Source organism: Gorilla gorilla, chromosome 18 (genome assembly GCF_029281585.2).
Source record: "Gorilla gorilla gorilla isolate KB3781 chromosome 18, NHGRI_mGorGor1-v2.1_pri, whole genome shotgun sequence".
Lineage (NCBI taxonomy): Eukaryota > Metazoa > Chordata > Mammalia > Primates > Hominidae > Gorilla > Gorilla gorilla.
The window spans coordinates 6,632,544-6,650,262 of NC_073242.2; the positions used below are offsets into that span (position 1 = coordinate 6,632,544).

Consider the following 17,719-nt stretch of genomic DNA (forward strand, 5'->3'; position numbering starts at 1 on the left):
ACTGCCAGACTGCTGGGGTTCAGATCTCAGCCCCACTGCTCCGGAGTTGCACAATCTGAGCCAAGTCCCTTCCCCCTGGCTTTGTTTCCCCATCTGCAAATGAGGATAAGCAGCAGTGCCTCCCAGTAGCCCCAACACAGAGTTGCTCTTCTTGTCATTTTAGGGGAGAGTGAACACACTCGGGAAGGCCCCGAGCCAGATGGAGTGGGTGTTTGCACCCTGTGTGAATCCAGCACCCAGCTGCTAGCCCCGGGGCTACTCAGCTGCCCTCCATGAATACACGGGGGACATGTGCCTGCTGCCATGGGCGGGGCAGGTGGCCTGGCAGGAAAGCCCTCTCCAGGAGTCTGAATGGACCGTCCCAGCTACCCTGGGCACTCATAGGATGGATGGGGCCAGGGAGCATCCCTGAGCCCCTGTCAGCAGCCCATGAAGGTCCAGCCTCTGGGACCCCAACTCATGGCTGTCTGCCAGGCAGGACAGGAGGGGGGGCGTTCAGGGCACTGTTCCGAGGCGCTGGGCTGAGGGGGCCTGCCGTGAGCAGACAGTCCTCGTGCAAAGGTGGGTCTGTGGTTGGGAGGTGGGCACCGCAGGCATCGTGGTGTGCCTGTGGGTGTGAGCCCTGGGGGTGGCTTCATGTGTGGGGAGAGCAGCAGTGGGGCACAGCCTACGATGTGGGTGAGAGGGGAGGCAGAGAGGGAGGGGGCACAGGGACCTCAGTGCTGGGCTGGCCTATGAGTGAGGGTACCTGGTGGTAATTAACCCTGTAGTCTATTGGCGGCTGGACCTGGCCACAGAGGTGTGGGCTCAGTAGCCTCTCTCGGAGAAGCCCCTGCTGCCCCTTCCTCATTATAGCCCCTCTCCAGACCCCCAGCCTAGCTGGGCTGCCTGGCTTGGCAGGCTGGACTCCTTAGCCAGAGGTGCCAGAAGGGGCTGGCTGGGCCAGGGACAGGCCAGCAGACAGACAGGGTGTGGGGCCTTCTGGACCAGGGTGCAGGGGCTAGGGGTTGAGTCACTGCCATCCCCAGCCAGCCTGGTGGGGTCTGCAGGCTCATTGGGGGGTGATGCCTATTGTCCAGACCCCCATGCCCAGTGCCTCCCTGCCAGGCAGGCCCCCAGCACAGGGCCCCAGCTCCAAGTCCATCCACCCAGCCCCAGGCATGGAGAGCTGCTCGCAGCCCCCCACGTCCTCTCCTCAGCCTCTCCTGCGGTCCTGCCCCCCAACACTGTGTGGTGGCTCCCCTAGTCTGTGACCCAAAGTTAGAGTCACTGCTGAGGCAGTAGACGAGGCAGAGCTGGAAGGCCTCCGGGGACTCTCAGAGAGGCTGGGCACAGCTGGCCCGTCCTCCTGTGTCCCTGTCCCTCATGGAAGGAGGAGGGAGGAGGAAGGGGTGGCTCTGAAGTTGGGAGCTCTGGCCCACTCTGGCAGGCCGAGCCTCCATGAGGACAAAGGGCCCCCTGGTGGGGTCTGTGTGGTCTCAGGACTAGACGGGATGACACCTGGCTTTTGTTGGGAACACCACCCGCCTGTCAGACAGGGTCTGAGATGCTGTCACCCCCACCCCTGCTGTCTGCAACACTCCAAAGCCCTGGTTCCCACCCTCTCCCCAGCTGTGTTTGGGCTGGGCCTAGGGTGCCTGCCTGCCCCTTGCTGGAGAGACATCTGAGCCCTCTGGGCCTGGCGCCGGGGCCTGAGTCGCTGACAGGGGCGGAGAAGTCTAGGGGGCCTGTCCTGCTGTCAGCGCCCATGATGGATGAGGGGCCAGAGCTAGACTCCTGCCACAGGGGGAGGTGGGGGTGACCCCCCAGGGTCTGCAGGCAGAGCCTCTGCCTCTCACAGCTGGGGGGCCTGGGCGAGGGTCCCCACCCAGCCAGGGGTGTTTAAAGGCCCAAAGGGCGTGGGCCCTCCCACTCTGCCTAGAGTCATGGGCGCCTGGGTCTTCCCCGCAGCCCTTTTCCTTCTCTGCCTGACTTCCGAGAGCCTGCAAGGTGGTGAGGGCAGCTTGGGGCTGGGGGTTGGAGAATGGGCATCTGTGACTGGGGCTGGGGGTCCAGGTGGGGCCCTGGCCAGATGCTGGGGTTCTGGAGACAAGGAGGGCTGGGGTGTGGAAAGCCTGGTCTGGGCAGAGAATTCAGACAGTGAGGGTTTTGGGGGGCTGGAGGATAGATGCCTGGGCCCTGCCTGCCCCATCTCAGCCTCTGGGGTCCCCAGCCTTGAGTCAGCACTGTCTTGCTCCCCCAGGGCTGCCCCTGCTGCCTCCTGGCCTGGGGAAAGGTAGGTGGCCCCTCTGGCACTGGGGTCAGGAAGAGTCTCCCATCTCTCCTGCCCTGGGGGTGTGGGAGCTCTGTGGGACTCCCGACGCGGGGCCCAGGAGAGCTCAGGGCCCTTGCTGTCTTCCGGGCAGGGAGTCTCATCAAGTGTCCACTCAAGGGTGGGGAGCACAGACATCCTGCACTCTCAGAAGAGTCCCCCGGGGCAGAACATGCAGCCCTGAGGAGGGGCCTGGGCAGGCTGAGAAGGGTGGGCAGGTGTGACAGGAGGGGCGGACCCACCGGCAGGCCAAAGGGGCCCGGAGGGGGAGAGGAGGGAGGGGACAAGGAGAGCTGAGCCTGCTGAGGGGCAGGAGGTGGAGTGTCATGGAAGGGTCTTTACTTCAGGGACCTGGGGGGTCCTAAGGGTAGGAGGAGGGGCTGCCCCTGAGCCCTGATGCATCTGAGCTTCAGGAGAGAAAGATGGGGGGCAGAGGTGGTGAGCAGAAGAGGAGGAGATTTCCATGCAGGGAGAGGAGCCCAGTACTGAGAATGGATGGGAGAGGAGAGGAAGAGGGTGGAGTGGGCTCTGCCCCACAGTCCCCCAGAGCCCTGGCTCAGACACCTTCCTCCAGGCCCAGGGGCCCTCTAGCCTCCACTGCCCTAGCCCCAGACTGCTCACCTCCTCTGCCCTCTACCCTCCTGTGACAGCAGGGAAACTGAGACCTGGAGAGGGAGGTGGCATCCAGATTTGGGCCCCTTTGTCCCCTTGTAAGTTCCCCTGCTTCCCCCTGAACCCCACAGGCTTAGGGAGCCCAAATGGCTACAGATCTGGTAAAGCTGGTGGCGGGGTGCTTGGGGAGGGTGGCACACCGGCTCCCAGCTGCTCCAGCACCCCGGGCTCAACATCTCACTTCTCCCACAGTCTATGGCTCCCACAGTGGCCTGGGAGCAGGTGAGGCCTGGCATAGGGAAGGGAGGCATCTGAGGGCAGGGCACGGGGCAGGGGGGAGGCAGGGCAGGAGCAGGGCAAGCTGGGCGGGGGGGCAGGTAAAGGGGGAAGCAGTCGTCTCAGAAATACGTGGGGACAGAGCATAGCCCCAGAGTGTCCCCCAGGCACCCTGGCTGGGGAGAGGGGAAGGCAGGCAGGAAGAAATGGAGCGGGGAGGGAAGAAAGGAAAGAGAGCAGAAAGGAAGGAGAGAGGGAAGGAGGGAGGGAAGGAGGCTGAAAGCACCCACCTGTGCCCCACAGCCCTCCCCCCTCATGGGAAGGGACTGAGTTCCCACAGGCCCACTGCTTGGATAGGCTGTGGGCCAGGTGTGGGGTTCTGGGGAGATCCTGGGGGAGGGGTGTCCCTCACCTCCCTGTCTCTCCAGGCTACGATGGGGGCGTGAAGCCACAGAAGCCAGGTGAGCCCTGCCCCGGCCCCAGCTCTTTGTCTCCCCCTCTTTCTCTCACACTCCTCACCTCACCTGATCTGTCTCTCCAGGATTCGTGGCCAGGCATGGGCTGGGAACCCAGCCAGGTGAGAGCCGTGGGGTCCCCTCCTTCCCTCCCTCCCAGGCCTCAGACGGAAGAGGCAGGATTGGAGAGATTGTTGGGGGGAGGCGCAGGGAGCCTCTCAGGTTTGCTGGTGTCTGGCTTAGTCCAAGGGGGGGTTCAAGGGTCTTGTACCCCCACCTCAGCTGGGACCCCAAACCTCCTCAGCTCACCTCTCTCTCTCCCACGAGCCCTTCCACCCAGAATGGCTATGGAGCAGGTAGAGATGGGAGTGGGGGAGCTGGAAGCCAGGATTCTAGGGGTATCCCTGGGATGGGGATTCCTGAGTCCCTCATCTGATCCCCCTCTCTTTCCCAGACACTGAAGGGGGCATGAAACCCCAAAACCTAGGTGAGGCTCGCCCAGCCCCTGCCTGCCTCCCTCCTCCTGACTCCCTCCTGCCTTCTCGCCCCAGGGTTCAGGACCTTCGCAGGTGCTGCAGCCCAGCCAGGTGAGGCTGGGGGAAGCGGGTAAGGAATGGGAGGGGCTTGGGGTGCCTAATCTTTGCCTGATACTGTGGGGGAGGGAATGCAGCCAGATCGGTGTTTCCAGGGTCTTCTCCAGGCTCCCCCAGGCCTCAGAGAGGGCAGAACAGGTGGGTGACTCACGGGAGGTGGGCAGGAGGGGACGGTGAGGAGTTCTGATGTCTGGCTTGGTAAGGGGACAGGGGCACCTGGGCCTCACCCCTGCCTCAGCTCGGTGTGGCTGTGGAGCAGGGAGCCCAGGGCGGGGAGGTGGGGCCCCTTCCTCTGCCCATCTCTCTTCCCAGGCTTTGGAGGGGCTGTGAAACCCCAGAAGCCAGAGGCGAGGCCGCCCCACACCTGTCCCAGTGTCCACTTCCCACCCTCTGTCTCTGTCTCTGCTTGACACCCCATTCCCCCTCCTCATGTCCCTCTGGCTCTGTCTCCCCAGGATATGGAAACGGGCTGGGAGCAGCGGCCTTCCCAGTGGCCGGAGCCCAGTCAGGTGAGGAAACATCGGGTGTGGCAGGACCTGGGCTTCCAGGAGGGAGGGGGAAGGGGCAGAGCAGAGTCAGGGCACCAGGAGCTGGGAGAGCTGGGCTCTGGAGGGAGGGCAGCACTCAGCCACTCTGTCCCTTCCCAGGCCTGGGAGTGGGCATGAAACCTCTGAAGCCAGGTGAGGCAGAGCCCTGCCCCGCCTTGCCCACTTATATCCAGGCGCCTCTGGGTCCCTCAAGCCTGCCCACCCCACCGCTCATGGCCCTCACCAATGTCTCCCCAGGATTGGGGAGCAGAAGTGGTTTGGGCACTGGCACTCTTCCAGGGGCAGGAACCCCACCAGGTGAGGGTGGCTGGGCAGGGGCCGCAGGGAGGGGCGGGCAGGAGGGTTTAGGGTCCCAACCCTCATTCTTAGGGGAGGAGCTCTTAGGGTCAATGTCAGCCTCTTTCTAGCTCTCCCCAGGCCTGGGGAAGAGGGAACCTCAGAAGCGGATGAAGGGAGGACCTCGCCCGTGTGCCACCTCCATGCCACGCTCACCATGTCCTGTCCCTCTCTGTCCCCCTCTCGGTCTGTGTTACCCTCCCCAGGCACTCGTCCCTCTGTGGCCTGCCAATGCCATTCCTGTGGGTGGGGACTCCTGTGGAGGCCTCTGAGCTGCTTCCTGGGCATGCGCCCTTAGTGAACTGTCAGGGCGTGGGGCACAGTGGCCCTGGGTGGTGTTTGGACCATGGACCCGCACTCCACATGGCCTAGCTCCAGCCTCTGCCTCCCTCACCCCACAGGCCCAAAACCAGGTCAGGGAGGGTAGGGTGTTGCTGAGGGCCTGGGCTTGGGTCTGGGGGCTCCAGGGAGCTGCAGCCTCCTTTACCTGGTCTCTCTCTCTATTCCTGGCATGGGGCGGGGGGTGAAACCTCTGAAGACAGGCGTGCCTGCCCTTTCCTGTGTCCCTGTCCTCCACTCCCCACATACACACATCCAGCCCTGCCTCTGCTTCCTCCTTCTACTCGGTCTCCCAAGATCTGGTGATGGGAATGGGATGGGAGCTGGGGCCTTCCTAGGAGCTGGAGCCCAGCCAGGTGAGGGCAGCTGGACCACACTGGGATTCTAGGAGACACAGGGAAGAACCAGGGGATATCAGAGGTCCAGAAGACAGAAAGTTTATTTCTGGGGGAGGACAGGGGATGGGTGGGGTCCGTGAGCCCCTGCTGTCCCCTCCCCCATCTTGACTGTTTCCCCTGCATCTATGGCCTTGTCCCACCCTCAAGCCCTCCCCAGATCCACCCCTCACACACTGCTTCTCCTCCCAGGATACAACAATGGAAACGGACCGGGAACCCAGCCAGGTCGGGGCCGAAGGGGCTGGGGTGGCTGGGGGAGAGGTCAGGGGCCCAGGGCCACACTCTGGGTCCCAACAGATGGGCTCTTGGGGGTTCATTCATTCACCCAATCTCCCCTGAGCACCCGTCCCAAGCCAGGCCTCGGCTGGCCATGGAGGACACCCAAGCTGGTCAAGGGTGGCCACGGTCTGGACTCCCGGGCCAAGAACCAAATCCAACTTTGACTGCAGTCAGGCCTGGGAGGGAGTTCACACAAGACAAAAAGGAAGAGGGCAAGGGTCACGCGAGACAGAAAGGGAGAGGGCAGGGCTCCAGGCCCCAGCTCATTCCCGCTGCACCATCTTCCACACTCCTGTGTCTGCCCTCAAACAGGTCCTGCCGCTCAAAATGGCTTTGGACCAGGTAAAGAGGGTGGGGATGGAAGCGGGGAGCCTGGGGCTGAGATTCTGGGCACAGGCCCAGAGGAAAGGATCCCTCACCCTCTCATCTTCCCCCCAGGCTTTGGAGGGGGTGGAAAACCCCAGAAGCCAGGTGAGCCACTCCCTGTCCCTGTCTCCCTGCCCATTTCCTATGCATCCGCCGCTGCTTCCCTAGAGTCCCTGATCTCCCCATTCTCTTTGGCTCTGTCCCCTGGGATTTGGGAATAGGAATGGGTGGGGAGTCGGGGCCTTCCTGGGAGCTGGAACCCAGGCAGGTGAGGCCCTGGAGTTCTGGGAGCATGGAGGTCTTAGGGGTTGGGGGTTACTGATGTGGGGGCCTGGCCCTGGTCCTGAGCAGAGAGGAAGGGATGGGTGGACTCACAGGAAGTCCTTCCCCTTCTCTTCCCAGGCCTGGGAGGGGGACTAAAGCCTCAGAGAGCAGGCGAGCCCCAATCTGTAGCCTCCCAACTTGGTCTCACACAACAAACCTCATTCGACAAACCAATCCAGGCCTGGAGCAGTGGCTAACACCTGTAATCCCAACAGTTCGGGAGGCAGAGTTAGGTGGATCAATTGAGCCCAGGAGTTCAAGACCAGCCTGGGCAACATTCCCAAGCTGGTCTGGAACTCTTGGGCTCAAGCAATCCATCTACAAAAAAAAAAAAAAAAAAAAAACAACCTAGCCAGTTGTGGTGGCATGTGCCTGTAGTCCCAGCTACTCTGGAGGCTGAGAGGTGAGGATCACTTGAGCCCAGGAAGTCGAGGTAGTAGTGAGTGGAGATCTTGCCACTGTACTCCAGCCTGGGTGACAGAGAGAGATCCTGTTTAAAAAACAGACAGGCTGGGCTCAGTGGCTCACGCCTGTAATCCCAGCACTTTGGGAGGCTGAGGCGGGTGGATCACAAGGTCAGGAGATCAAGACCATCCCGGCTAACACAGTGAAACGCCGTCTATACTGAAAATACAAAAAAATCAGTCGGGCGTGGTAGTGGGCACCTGTAATCCCAGCTACTCGGGAGGCTGAGGCAGGAGAATGGCGTGAACGCAGGAGGCGGAGCTTGCAGTGAGCCGAGATCTTGCCACTGCACTCCAGCCTGGGTGACAAAGCAAGACTCCGTCTCAAAAACAAACAAACAAACAAACAAACAACAAACAACCAAAGTAATCCATGGACCATGCCTGTTCCGAGCCAACAAGGTGCTGGGGACAGGCCCTCCCCAACCAGGGCCATGCTGGGGCATACGGTATGGGCTGAGGCTACCCCAGAGCTGGGCTCTGGGAGTTCTTAGGAGGCAGTGGAGGCCAGGGAGGAGAGAGTGGCCCAACCCTCTGAGAAACTGAACCAAAAAGAGAGTTTTGAACAAAGAAGGTGCAGGCTCCAGCAAGATCTCAGACCTGGCCAGGCGCAGTGGCTCAGGCCTGTAATCCCACCACTTTGGGAGGCCTAGGCGGGCGGATCACTTGAGGTCAGGAGTTCGAGACCAGCCTGGCCAACACGGTGAAACTCCGTCTCTACTAAAAATACTAAAAATTAGCCAGGCGTGGTGGCGGGCACCTGTAATCCCAGCTACTCAGGAGCCTGAGGCAGGAGAATCGCTTGAACCCGGGAGGTGGAGGTTGCAGTGAACCAAGATCACGCCATTGCTCTCCAGCCTGGGCAACAAGAGCGAGACTCCATCTCAAGAAAATAAAAAAAAGAGCTCAGACCCAAGATGTGGCAGGAGCTGGAGCTTGACAGTTGGAGGCTGCTGAGGAAAGGAACCTGCCTTTCTGGCTCGTTGAAGTTGGGGGTGGGGACACCCCTGCCGGAGGTGGCTGGACATGGCATCCAGGGCTCCGGAGGGCCTTAACCCTTTCTCTCCTCCACAGGCCCCACCACTCAAAATGGCTATAGACCAGGTAGGGGCGGGCTGGGGTTTGGGGAGGCCCAGAGCTGGGGCCCCAGGTTCCTCACCTGCTCCCTGTCTCTCCACCAGGCTATGTGGGGGCCGTCAAACCCCAGAAGCCAGGTGAGCCCTGCCCCGGCCTGTCCCTCTGCCTCCCCAAACCCTGAGCTCCCTCCCCTCATTCATACCCCGCCTTGATCTATTCCCCCAGGATTCCAGTACAGAATTGGGCTGGGAGCCCAGCCAGGTGAAGGGGGTACAGTCTGGGGTTCCGGGGTCTGCATCTGGGCGGCCTCTTCCTCCCAGGGGCGGGATTGGTGAATGATGGAGAGGGGTGACGGGGCATCTCCAAGATCCTTGGCTTCTGGCTTGGCCCTGAAGGGGAACCATAGGCGCTGTGTCCCCAGCTTAGCTCAGCCCTCCCACCCCGACAAGCCCCCCACCTCAGAATGGCCGTGGAGCAGGTCCTGAGGGGATGGGAGGAGCTGGGGTCCAGATGCTGGGGTTCTGGGGTGGATCTGAGTTGGGGGCTCCTGGGTACCTCATCTGCTCCCCATTTTCCCAAAGGCTTTAGAGGGGACATGAAAGCACAGGAGCCAGGTAAGCCTGACTCTCCCGGGCTTCTATCTCCCCAACGTTCAGAGCCCCCTTCCCCCTCTCACCCCCACCTCCATCTGTCCCCCAGGATTAGGGAATGGGAATGGGCTGGGTGCTCAGCCAGGTGAGACAGATGGGGTCTGGGGTTCTACCCCTGGGGCGTCCTCTCTCTGCCTCCCTTCCCAGTCTCATGGGGGGCTGAGCTGGTGAATAACTGAAGGGCTGCTGGGAGGAAGCCTCCAGGATTCCCTTACCTCCACCTCAACCAAACCCCAAATCCCCACCCCACCCTCCTCTCCCCATAGTCTTGACAGCCCAGAACGGATTTGGATTTGGATTTGGAGCAGGTAGGAGCAGGGGTGGGGAGGGGCTGGGGGAGAATGTGGGTGGGGCCCCTGAGTCACTCACCAGCCCCCCTATATCTCCTGCAGGCCTTGGAGGGAATGTGAAGCCTCTGAAGCCAGGTGAGCCCCGCCCTGGTCTGCCTCTCTATGCACGAACCCCTGAAGCCATAAGCACTCTACTCATGCTCCCTCCCTCTCCAGGATATGGGAAAAGGCTGAGCGCAGGGGCCTTCCCTGGGGCTGGAACCCAGCCAGGTGAGGACACCTGGGGTAGGAGCCCAGGCTTTTTTTTTTGAGATGGAGTCTTGCTCTGTCGCCCAGGCTGGAGTGCAGTGGCGCGATCTCGGTTCACTACAACCTCCGCCTCCTGGGTTCAAACAATTCTCCTGCCTCTGCCTCCCGAGTAGCTGGGATTATAGACACCCACCACCGCACCTGGCTAATTTTTGTATTTTTGGTAGAGACAGGATTTCACCATGTTGCTCAGGCTGGTCTCGAACTCCTGACCTCAGATGATCCACCTGCCTTGGCCTCCCAAAGTGCTGGGATGACAGGCGTGAGCCACCGCGCCGGGCTGAGCCCAGGCTTCTTAGAGGGAAGGGGGAAGACAAAGATCGGGCCAGGGGGCCAGGAGGGCAGAGTGTGGGTCTGAATCCTGGGGAATTAAGTGCCACTGGCTGGCCGGATATGGCTCCGCCTCTGTGTCTCTCTGTAGGCCTGGGAGGGGGAGCCAGGTGGGGGAGGGCCCTGGGCCCCCGCCTTGTCTCTAGGGCTGCGTCCTCCTGACGCCCCCTCCGAATGCCGCCGTCTCACACCCTCCCCGTCCCTCCCCCTAGAATATGGCCATGGAAATGGACCGGGAGTCCAGCCAGGTGAGGGCAGCTGGGCCTGGCTCGCGAGGGGTCGGGAGGTGGGGCGGGAAGAGAGAAGCTGGAGCCACAGGGACAGAGAGCTGGGGTCTGCGGATCAGCAGCACTGGCTGGAGTTGATGTCAGCCTCTCTGTCTCTCCCAGGCCTAGGAGTGGGGATGAAGCCTCAGATGCCAGGTGAGGGGACTGCCTGTGTCTGTGGCCCCACCTCCCCTAGATCCTGGTGTTCTAGCTGGGTCTGCGTGGGACTCCCAGGGGAGGGGTGACCCCTGCCTCATGAGTGAGGGCAGGTCTGTAGGAGCACCGACGACCGAGGGGAGAGGAGGTTGGGGAGAGACTGAGAGCCCCCTTCCTGGTCCCTGCCTCCCTGTCCCCCAATGGCTCAGCCTTACCACGTTCCCTTTTTTGCCCCACAGGCCTGGGAGCTCCAAACGGCTATGGACCAGGTAGGGGCAGGGCTGGGGTTCCAGGAGGTCCAGAGCGGAGGCCTTGGGTCCCTCACTTGCTCCCTTTCTCTTCACCAGGCTATTTGGGGGTTATGAAGGCCCAGAAGCCAGGTGAGCCCTGCCCGGCCTGTCCCTCTGCCTCCCCCAAACCCTGAGCTCCCTCCCTCATTCATACCCCACCTCAGCTCCATCGGCATTCAGGAGGGGGCTGGGAGCCGAGCCAGTGAGGGGGTGTCAGGCTGCCGTCCCTGTCTCCCTCCCAGGCCTCCAGGGCAGGTGGACACCAAAATGAGGGAGGAGAGGCGGCGCGCCAGGATTCCTGGTTTCTGACTTGGCTCTGAAAGGGGATCCAAAGGCCCTTCGCCCTATTCTTAGCTAGAATCCCAAACCCCCTGCTCACCCCTCCCTCCCCACAGGCCCCTCAGCCCAGAATGGCTACAGAGCAGGTACTGGGGGGCTGGAGTTGCTGGGAGTGCAGAAAGGAGGAAAGAGGTGGGGGCCTGGCTCTCCCCTGACCCTGTACTGAGGGTTTTCTTGGGGGCTCCTGCAGCCTCAGACCGGGTAGAGTCTGGAGAGGAGGCGGCACAAGGTGGAGGGAGGTGCTGGGAGCTCCAGTTCCTAAATTGGGAGGAAAGGGGGGCCAGGCTCCAGCCCCCTTCTGTACCCCAACCTCTCCCCGTGCCGCCCCCACAGACCCTGCAGTTCCCACTGGTCATGGACCAGGTAGGGGAGGTTGGCATGGGCACCGGGTGGGGCACAGATGCCAGGTCTGGAAGAGACCCCTCAGTGAGGAGTGGGCCATGGGTCCCTCACCTACTCGCATCTCTCCAGGTGCTGGAGAGGGCATGAAACCTCAGAAGCCAGGTAAGCCCTTCCCACTCCTCACTCTCCCTACCTGCAGAAACTGCCTACCCCTCCACCCTTTTCCCCTCCCAAGCTGTACCTTGTCTCCCCAGGGTGCAAGAACGGGCTGGAGCTGGAGCCTTCCTGTGGGAAGGAGCCCAGCCAGGTGAGGGAGGTGGGTGGGACCTGGAGCAGAGGGGAAGGAGGACAGGCTCCAAGGGACAGAGTTGGGTCTCAGTGGGGGAAGGGGTGGGGTGGGGTGGGCCTGTCCATTATTCTCCATGGGTCTCTGGCCTGGGAGGGAGCCAGAAACCTCCAAAGGCGAGTTGCTCTCTGCCCCTCTTCCTGCCTTCTCCAAGGTCCCCCACTCCAACCCCGCCCTCATGCCCTGTTCTCCCTCCCAGGATACACACCAGGGACCTGGCTGGGGCTCCTGCCAGGTGAAAAGGCGGGGCTAGGGGGATCAGCAGGGGAGAGAGGGATTCACTACACCCCTCGGGTGGGCTGATGTCTGAACTGGCCTGTCTCTCCCCAGGCCTGCGAGGGACCTTGAAGCCTCAGAAGTCAGGCGAGTGGGGGACCCCTGGCTCTGCCCCACACCTCCTTCTGCCTCTCAGCCCTTCTAGCCCCCGCCCCCAGTGTTGCCACACTCATCTCTGCTTTCCCTCTCCAGGACATGGCCATGAAAATGGCCCCTGGCCAGGTGAGGCCACTGGGACCAGGGGTGGGGGCCCAGGAGGAAGGGAGAGGGAGGCTGCTGGAAGACGGAGGGGCCTCCATCAGGAGCCCCATCCCTGCCAGATCCCTACGTCCCTCTATCCCCTGCCTGGATCCCCAGGTCCCCCCAGGAGAGTGTGGCCCAAGGGAGCTGGGCTTTTTCCAGCCTGGCTAATGTCCCCCTTAGGTGCTGGGTCTGCCCTAGAAGCCACTACAGGCCGGTGGCTTGGCCAGGCCAAGGCCTTCTGGGTGGCGTTGGTGAGGACTGGCCTGGAGCATAGCCCCACCCCTCCCTTCCTTCCCATCGTAGGTCCCTGCAATGTGAGGGTCGCTCCGATGCTCCTCCCCAGGCTTCCCACTCCAGGGGTCCCTTCGGACAAAGAGGGTGGCTGGGGCCTGAAATTCCAGCCCCCTTCTGCAGTGCAGAATGGCAAGTTACCAGGTCAGTGTGGAGTGGGGGTGCCTGGGGGACACTGGGAAGCACCTGGCCCTATGAGGGTCAGGGCCTGGCTGCCATATCCCACTCTGTCCTCGGATGCCAAGGCTCAGAGAGGACAGTGACTTGTCACACAGTGATCTGCTGAGGAGAAGCCTGAAATCTGGCCCTGAGACCCCATGTGGTCCCCAGTATGGGAGTCCTTTCCATCCCTGCCCCATGGCATCTGCAGTCTCTCAAGCCCTGGGCTGGGCTCACTCCTGCCCCTAACCTTCCTCCTAGCACCAATGCCAGCCATCCAGTGGGGACTGAAACCTCAGAAAGCAGGTGTGAGTCTGTCTGCCCCCAGGCCCCACATCCCAGAGGGACAAACTCTCAGCTAGGTCTATCCTCTGTCCCCACCCCAGATCAGGGTCACCCCTCCATCACCCTTTTTCCCTAGGCTGCCTCAGCTATTCAGGCACCCGAAGGCCAGGAAGTCCCTCCCCGAGTCTACCCTCTTCTACCCTCTTGCTCTTTTTTTTTTTTTTTTTTTTTTTGAGACAGTCTCGCTCTGTCACCCAGGCTGGAATGCAGTGGTGCAATTTTGGCTCACTGCAAAATAAGCCTCCCAAGTAGTTGGCATTACAGGCACGCACCACCATACCTGGCTAATCTTTGTATTTTTGTAGAGACGGGGTTTCATCACATTGGACAGGCTGGTCTAGAACTCCTGGCTTCAAGTGATCCGCCCACCTCAGCCTCCCAAAGTGCTGGGATTACAGGCGTGAGCCACTGCGCCCAGTCTCTTGCTGCTCTCTAAGTTTCTTCTGGTTCCATTCCCTGTGGACAGGAAAAATCTCTGCTTCCCCTTCAGAGTCCCTAAGGTCGATCTTTGGCCTCCAAGGAGTCAGGGGAGACCTGGGTCTCCCGCACTGACTTCCTTTCTCCTCACAGGGCACCAGCCTCCAAATGGCTATGGACCAGGAGCAGAACCAGGTGAGGAGGCCCTTCCTTCCACCCCTCCCTTCCCCTCCTCTTCCCTCCTCTTCCTTCTGCCATCCCAGGAAGAGGGGAGGCCAGGGCTGTGGCTCTCGCTGACCCCCATCTCTGAGTCACAGTTTTCTCTCCCCCAGGTTTTAATGGTGGCCTCGGGCCACAGAAAATTGGTGAGTCCTCCTGGGCCCCCCACCCATGTTGAGCGGAAGCTGGCATCTCCCTCATGCCTGAGTCAGTCTGTCTGTCCGCATCCCCCTGTCTATGAGCTGGTCACCTGACCCTCCTGATGCTGTCCCTGTTCCACTAGGCTGTCCCTAGCTCCTCTCCAGTCTCTGTCCTGCAGGTTTAAGTTATGGGAATGGTGTCCTGGGAGCCAGGGTCTTCCCCGAGGCCCACCCACAGCCAGGTGCCTGGGGAGCAGGGGTGGGGGTGGGAGAGTTGGGCTCAGGGCCCCAGCCCGACCTCTGACACCCTCTTTCCTCCTCCAGGGTTCCATGGGGCCAATGGTTTTAGGAATAGTGAGTCAGACCCAGGGGACAAAGTGCAGTGGAGTGGGGGAGACAACAGCCCAGGGGCTAGGCGGGAATGACCAGAGTCTCTTGCAGGGGATGGAGTGGAAGCTCTGGTGTACCCCAAAGCAGCAGCTCCAGCCCCTGAAGGAAATGGTAAGAAATGAGCCTTCTGGGAGCAGAGCCAAGCCCAACGGGGGCCAGGGGTCCCAGCTCCTGTGGGCAAGGGTACCCCTGCCAGCTCTCCTCCCCACAGGGCAGGCTGGGGTGCTGTGGAACTCTCGCTGGCCCACCCTCCAGGCCTGGGGAGCCGGTTTGAAGCCTGGATATCAGGCTGAGGATGAATATGCTGAGGCCAGGAGCCAGCCAGGTAACGGGATGCCTGGATGAGTGTGTTGGGGCCATTAGAGGTGGCTTCAGGGAACTGGGCCCTGGGCCCAGGTCTACCCACAGCCCCACAGAGATGGAAGGTACAGCCCTCTTGGCGGAGGGGATGGAGTGAGTGAGAAGAGGCCAGGAGGGCATAGGCAGGAAGGAGCAGGAAGGAACGGAGCTGGAGGAGAGGCCAGCAGAGCCCGGGACCCTGAGAGCCAGCCCAGTCACTGGACCAAGAGGGGGAGGTGATGGAGTTGGGAACGAGGGCCATCACGGACTCAGTTCTCCACACTCTGTCCCTCTCCCCCGGGGCCTCTGAGAAGCTGAGGCAGAGCTGAGCCCTGGGCCCTCCAGGGAGGGGGGGTCTCCCACAGCCTGGGTTGAAGCTGGGGTGGACGGAAGCTCTCTGGTGACCCGAGTGCTCCTGGTCTGTCTGTCTGTGCCATAGGGGGCCCCGACGTGAAGAGAGGCAGCAATGGCCAGCTGGGGAATGGCTACGGAGGTGAGAGGGAGGCGCAATGGCCGAGCCGCCTGCCCAAAGGGCCCCCGTGCTCACCCCTCCAGCCGTACTGGGGGACACCCAGCCCTTGGGAAGGATAGCAGGTTCTGCCACCTGTAGGTGGCTGCTGAGTGACTGACCCCAGAAGCTCAGGTCCCTGGGAGGGGAGGAGGGGGCAAGGCCTCACCAGGGCCCCGCCCCTCCCTAGCCCAGCTCTGTGTCTTCCCAGGCCGCTGCCCTCTGGGGAAATGCTGAGCCGTGCAATGCCCCTGCGAGTCCCGAGGGCCTCTGCCTCACACCCTCGCCTGCCCAGCAAGGAAGACAGACCCTTGGGCTTGGCCTCTGGTGCTGCCTGGCCGGGGGTCTCCTCCATGCTAGAACCACAAACGTGCTTCCCTGTTTGCCTCCGCGTGCCATGTAAGAGGCTTGCTGACCAGGGTGGGAGTGGCATGGGCCTGCAGCCACCACCCAGCACCTCATTCATTCATTCGACAAACATCAATGAGGCCATGTGCCAGGGACCATGTTCCCAACAGGAGAAACCATGAGAAGAAAACAGACTCGATCAACACCTGCCCTCAGGGAGGGCATCGCTTGGTCACTGCCTAGTGGGGGAACCACATCCAAGTTAGGGGACTTGTGCATGGAAAAGAACACTTCATTCTTTGTGTTTTCATTTATAATCGATTTATTAAAGTTGTTAGATAAAAATCTCATTTTCCTTAAGCCTTTATAGTGGCCTTCCAGATATTGTATTGACTAATAATTTGGATGTAAAACTCACTTTCACATTCTTTGATGAATGATTAATTAGTTTATAAATTTAACAGCTCGGCCAGGCATGGTGGGTCACGCCTGTAATCCCAGTATTTTGGGAGGCCAAGGCAGGAGGATTGCTTGAGCCTACAATTTAAAGACCAGCCTGGTCAATATAGTGAGACACCCATCTCTATAAAAAATAAATAAGTAAATAAAAACAAATACGAATTTCACAACTCGACTTTTCCCTAAATATTTTGCGTGCCTTAAATGCCTGATTAACGAAATAGCCTTAGACATCTCAAACAACAATTAGAAACATAATCGACTTGACTCTCTTGATTCTCTCTTTTTTTTTTTTTTTTTTGAGACGGAGTCTCGCTCTGTCGCCCAGGCTGGAGTGCAGTGGCGCAATCTCGGCTCACTGCAAGCTCCGCCTCCCGGGTTCATGCCATTCTCCTGCCTCAGCCTCCCAAGTAGCTGGGACTACAGGCGCCTGCCCAGCTAATTTTTTATATTTTTAGTAGAGTCGGGGTTTCACCATGTTAGCCAGGATGGTCTGGATCTCCTCCTGACCTCGTGATCCGCCCGCCTTGGCCTCCCAAAGTGTTGTGATTACAGGCGTGAGCCACCGCGCCCGGCGACTCCCATCTCCACAAATTAAAAAATTAGCCTGGCAGGGTGGCGCATGCCTGTAGTCTCAGCTACTTGGGAGGCTGAGGTGAGAGGATTACTTGAGCCGAGGAGATCAAGGTTGCAGTGAGCCATGATGGCACTACTGCACTCCAGCATGGGCGAAAGAGCAAGATCCTGTCTCAAAAAAAAAAAAAAAAAAGTTTCTATATTCCAATTTTGAATAGATTGACCATTTTATCCTTTTTGTTCTGAGCTACCAGTTTCTCACCCATCTGTCATTTACAACTGTTCTTAGGAACTTTAACACAAATGCTAAGTATATTATCACCAAACTTTACTTTTGAATTGTGATATCGTTTTATCTTTCTTATAAGATAACTGAATGGAAATCTGTGCACCTTGACCCATCCACACAGGATCCTCATACCTGAGTTGCAATGGGTAAACAGCAACGAGAGGACAATCTCACACTCCACATGGGTGGCGTCGGGGGGCGGGCGCGGTGGGTCATGCCTGGAATCCCAGCACTTTGGAAGACTGAGGCCGGCGGATCGCTTGAGCCCAGGAGTTCGAGACCAGCCTGGGCAACATGGTGAGACTCCATCTCTACACAAAATATAATAATTAGCCCGGGCGCGGTGGCTCACGCCTGTATCCCAGCACTTTGGGACGCCGAGGCGGGTGCATCATGAGGTCATGAGTTCGAGACCAGCCTGACCCCGTCTCTACTAAAAACACAAAAATTAGCCGGGCGTGCTGGCGGGCGCCCGTAATCCCATCTACTCAGGAGGCTGAGGCAGGAGTCTCGTTTGAACCAGGAGGCGGAGGTTGCAGCTGAGACTGCGCCAATGCACTCCAGCCTGGGGGACAGAGCGAGACTCCGTCTAAAAAAATTTTTTTTTTTTAATTTAAAGACCATAATAATTAGCCGGGTGTGGTGGCGTGCACCTGTAGTCCCGGCTACTTGGGGAGGCTGAGGCGGGAGAACTGCTTTAGTCCGGCAGGTCGAGGCTTCACTGAGCCAAGACCGCGCCACTGCAATGTAGTCTGGGCGCCAGAGTGAGGGGCTCAGTCCCCAAAAAAGCCACCTAAAAAACAAACAAAAAAAAATTGGTGAGGCGGCGCGCCTCGGTGTCGCAGCGAATCTGCAGATCCTCAAGCCAGGTGGGGGCGCCCACTGCGCGTGTGCAGCGCCTGATAGCCAGGCTAGTTGAGGGCGGGGAGCAGCTGCCGCACCTGGGACACAGCGATTGGCTGGGACCAGGAGAGGGCGGGAAGAAGAACTTGGCGGAGCGCGCTGATATCTCTGATTGGCTGCC

At 60.3% G+C, this 17,719-nt stretch overlaps 1 protein-coding gene across 1 annotated transcript; it reads left to right on the plus strand.

The window, feature by feature from the left end:
* The first annotated feature begins 1,925 nt into the window (after window positions 1-1,925).
* Window positions 1,926-15,728, plus strand: GREP1 (glycine rich extracellular protein 1). The gene is made up of 31 exons (XM_063699965.1): window positions 1,926-1,989; window positions 2,243-2,275; window positions 3,176-3,205; window positions 3,628-3,660; window positions 3,741-3,776; window positions 4,206-4,241; window positions 4,703-4,756; window positions 5,033-5,092; window positions 6,058-6,093; window positions 6,460-6,489; window positions 6,586-6,618; window positions 8,376-8,405; window positions 8,483-8,515; window positions 8,604-8,639; window positions 8,960-8,992; window positions 9,078-9,113; window positions 9,295-9,336; window positions 9,421-9,453; window positions 9,535-9,588; window positions 10,170-10,205; window positions 10,347-10,379; window positions 10,619-10,759; window positions 11,480-11,512; window positions 12,027-12,059; window positions 12,165-12,194; window positions 12,519-12,650; window positions 13,581-13,622; window positions 13,760-13,792; window positions 14,388-14,501; window positions 14,955-15,008; window positions 15,235-15,728. Exons 1-31 carry the CDS (start codon window positions 1,926-1,928, stop codon window positions 15,258-15,260), a joined length of 1,449 nt encoding a protein of 482 aa, XP_063556035.1. The 3' UTR covers window positions 15,261-15,728.
* Window positions 15,729-17,719: the final 1,991 nt, after the last annotated feature.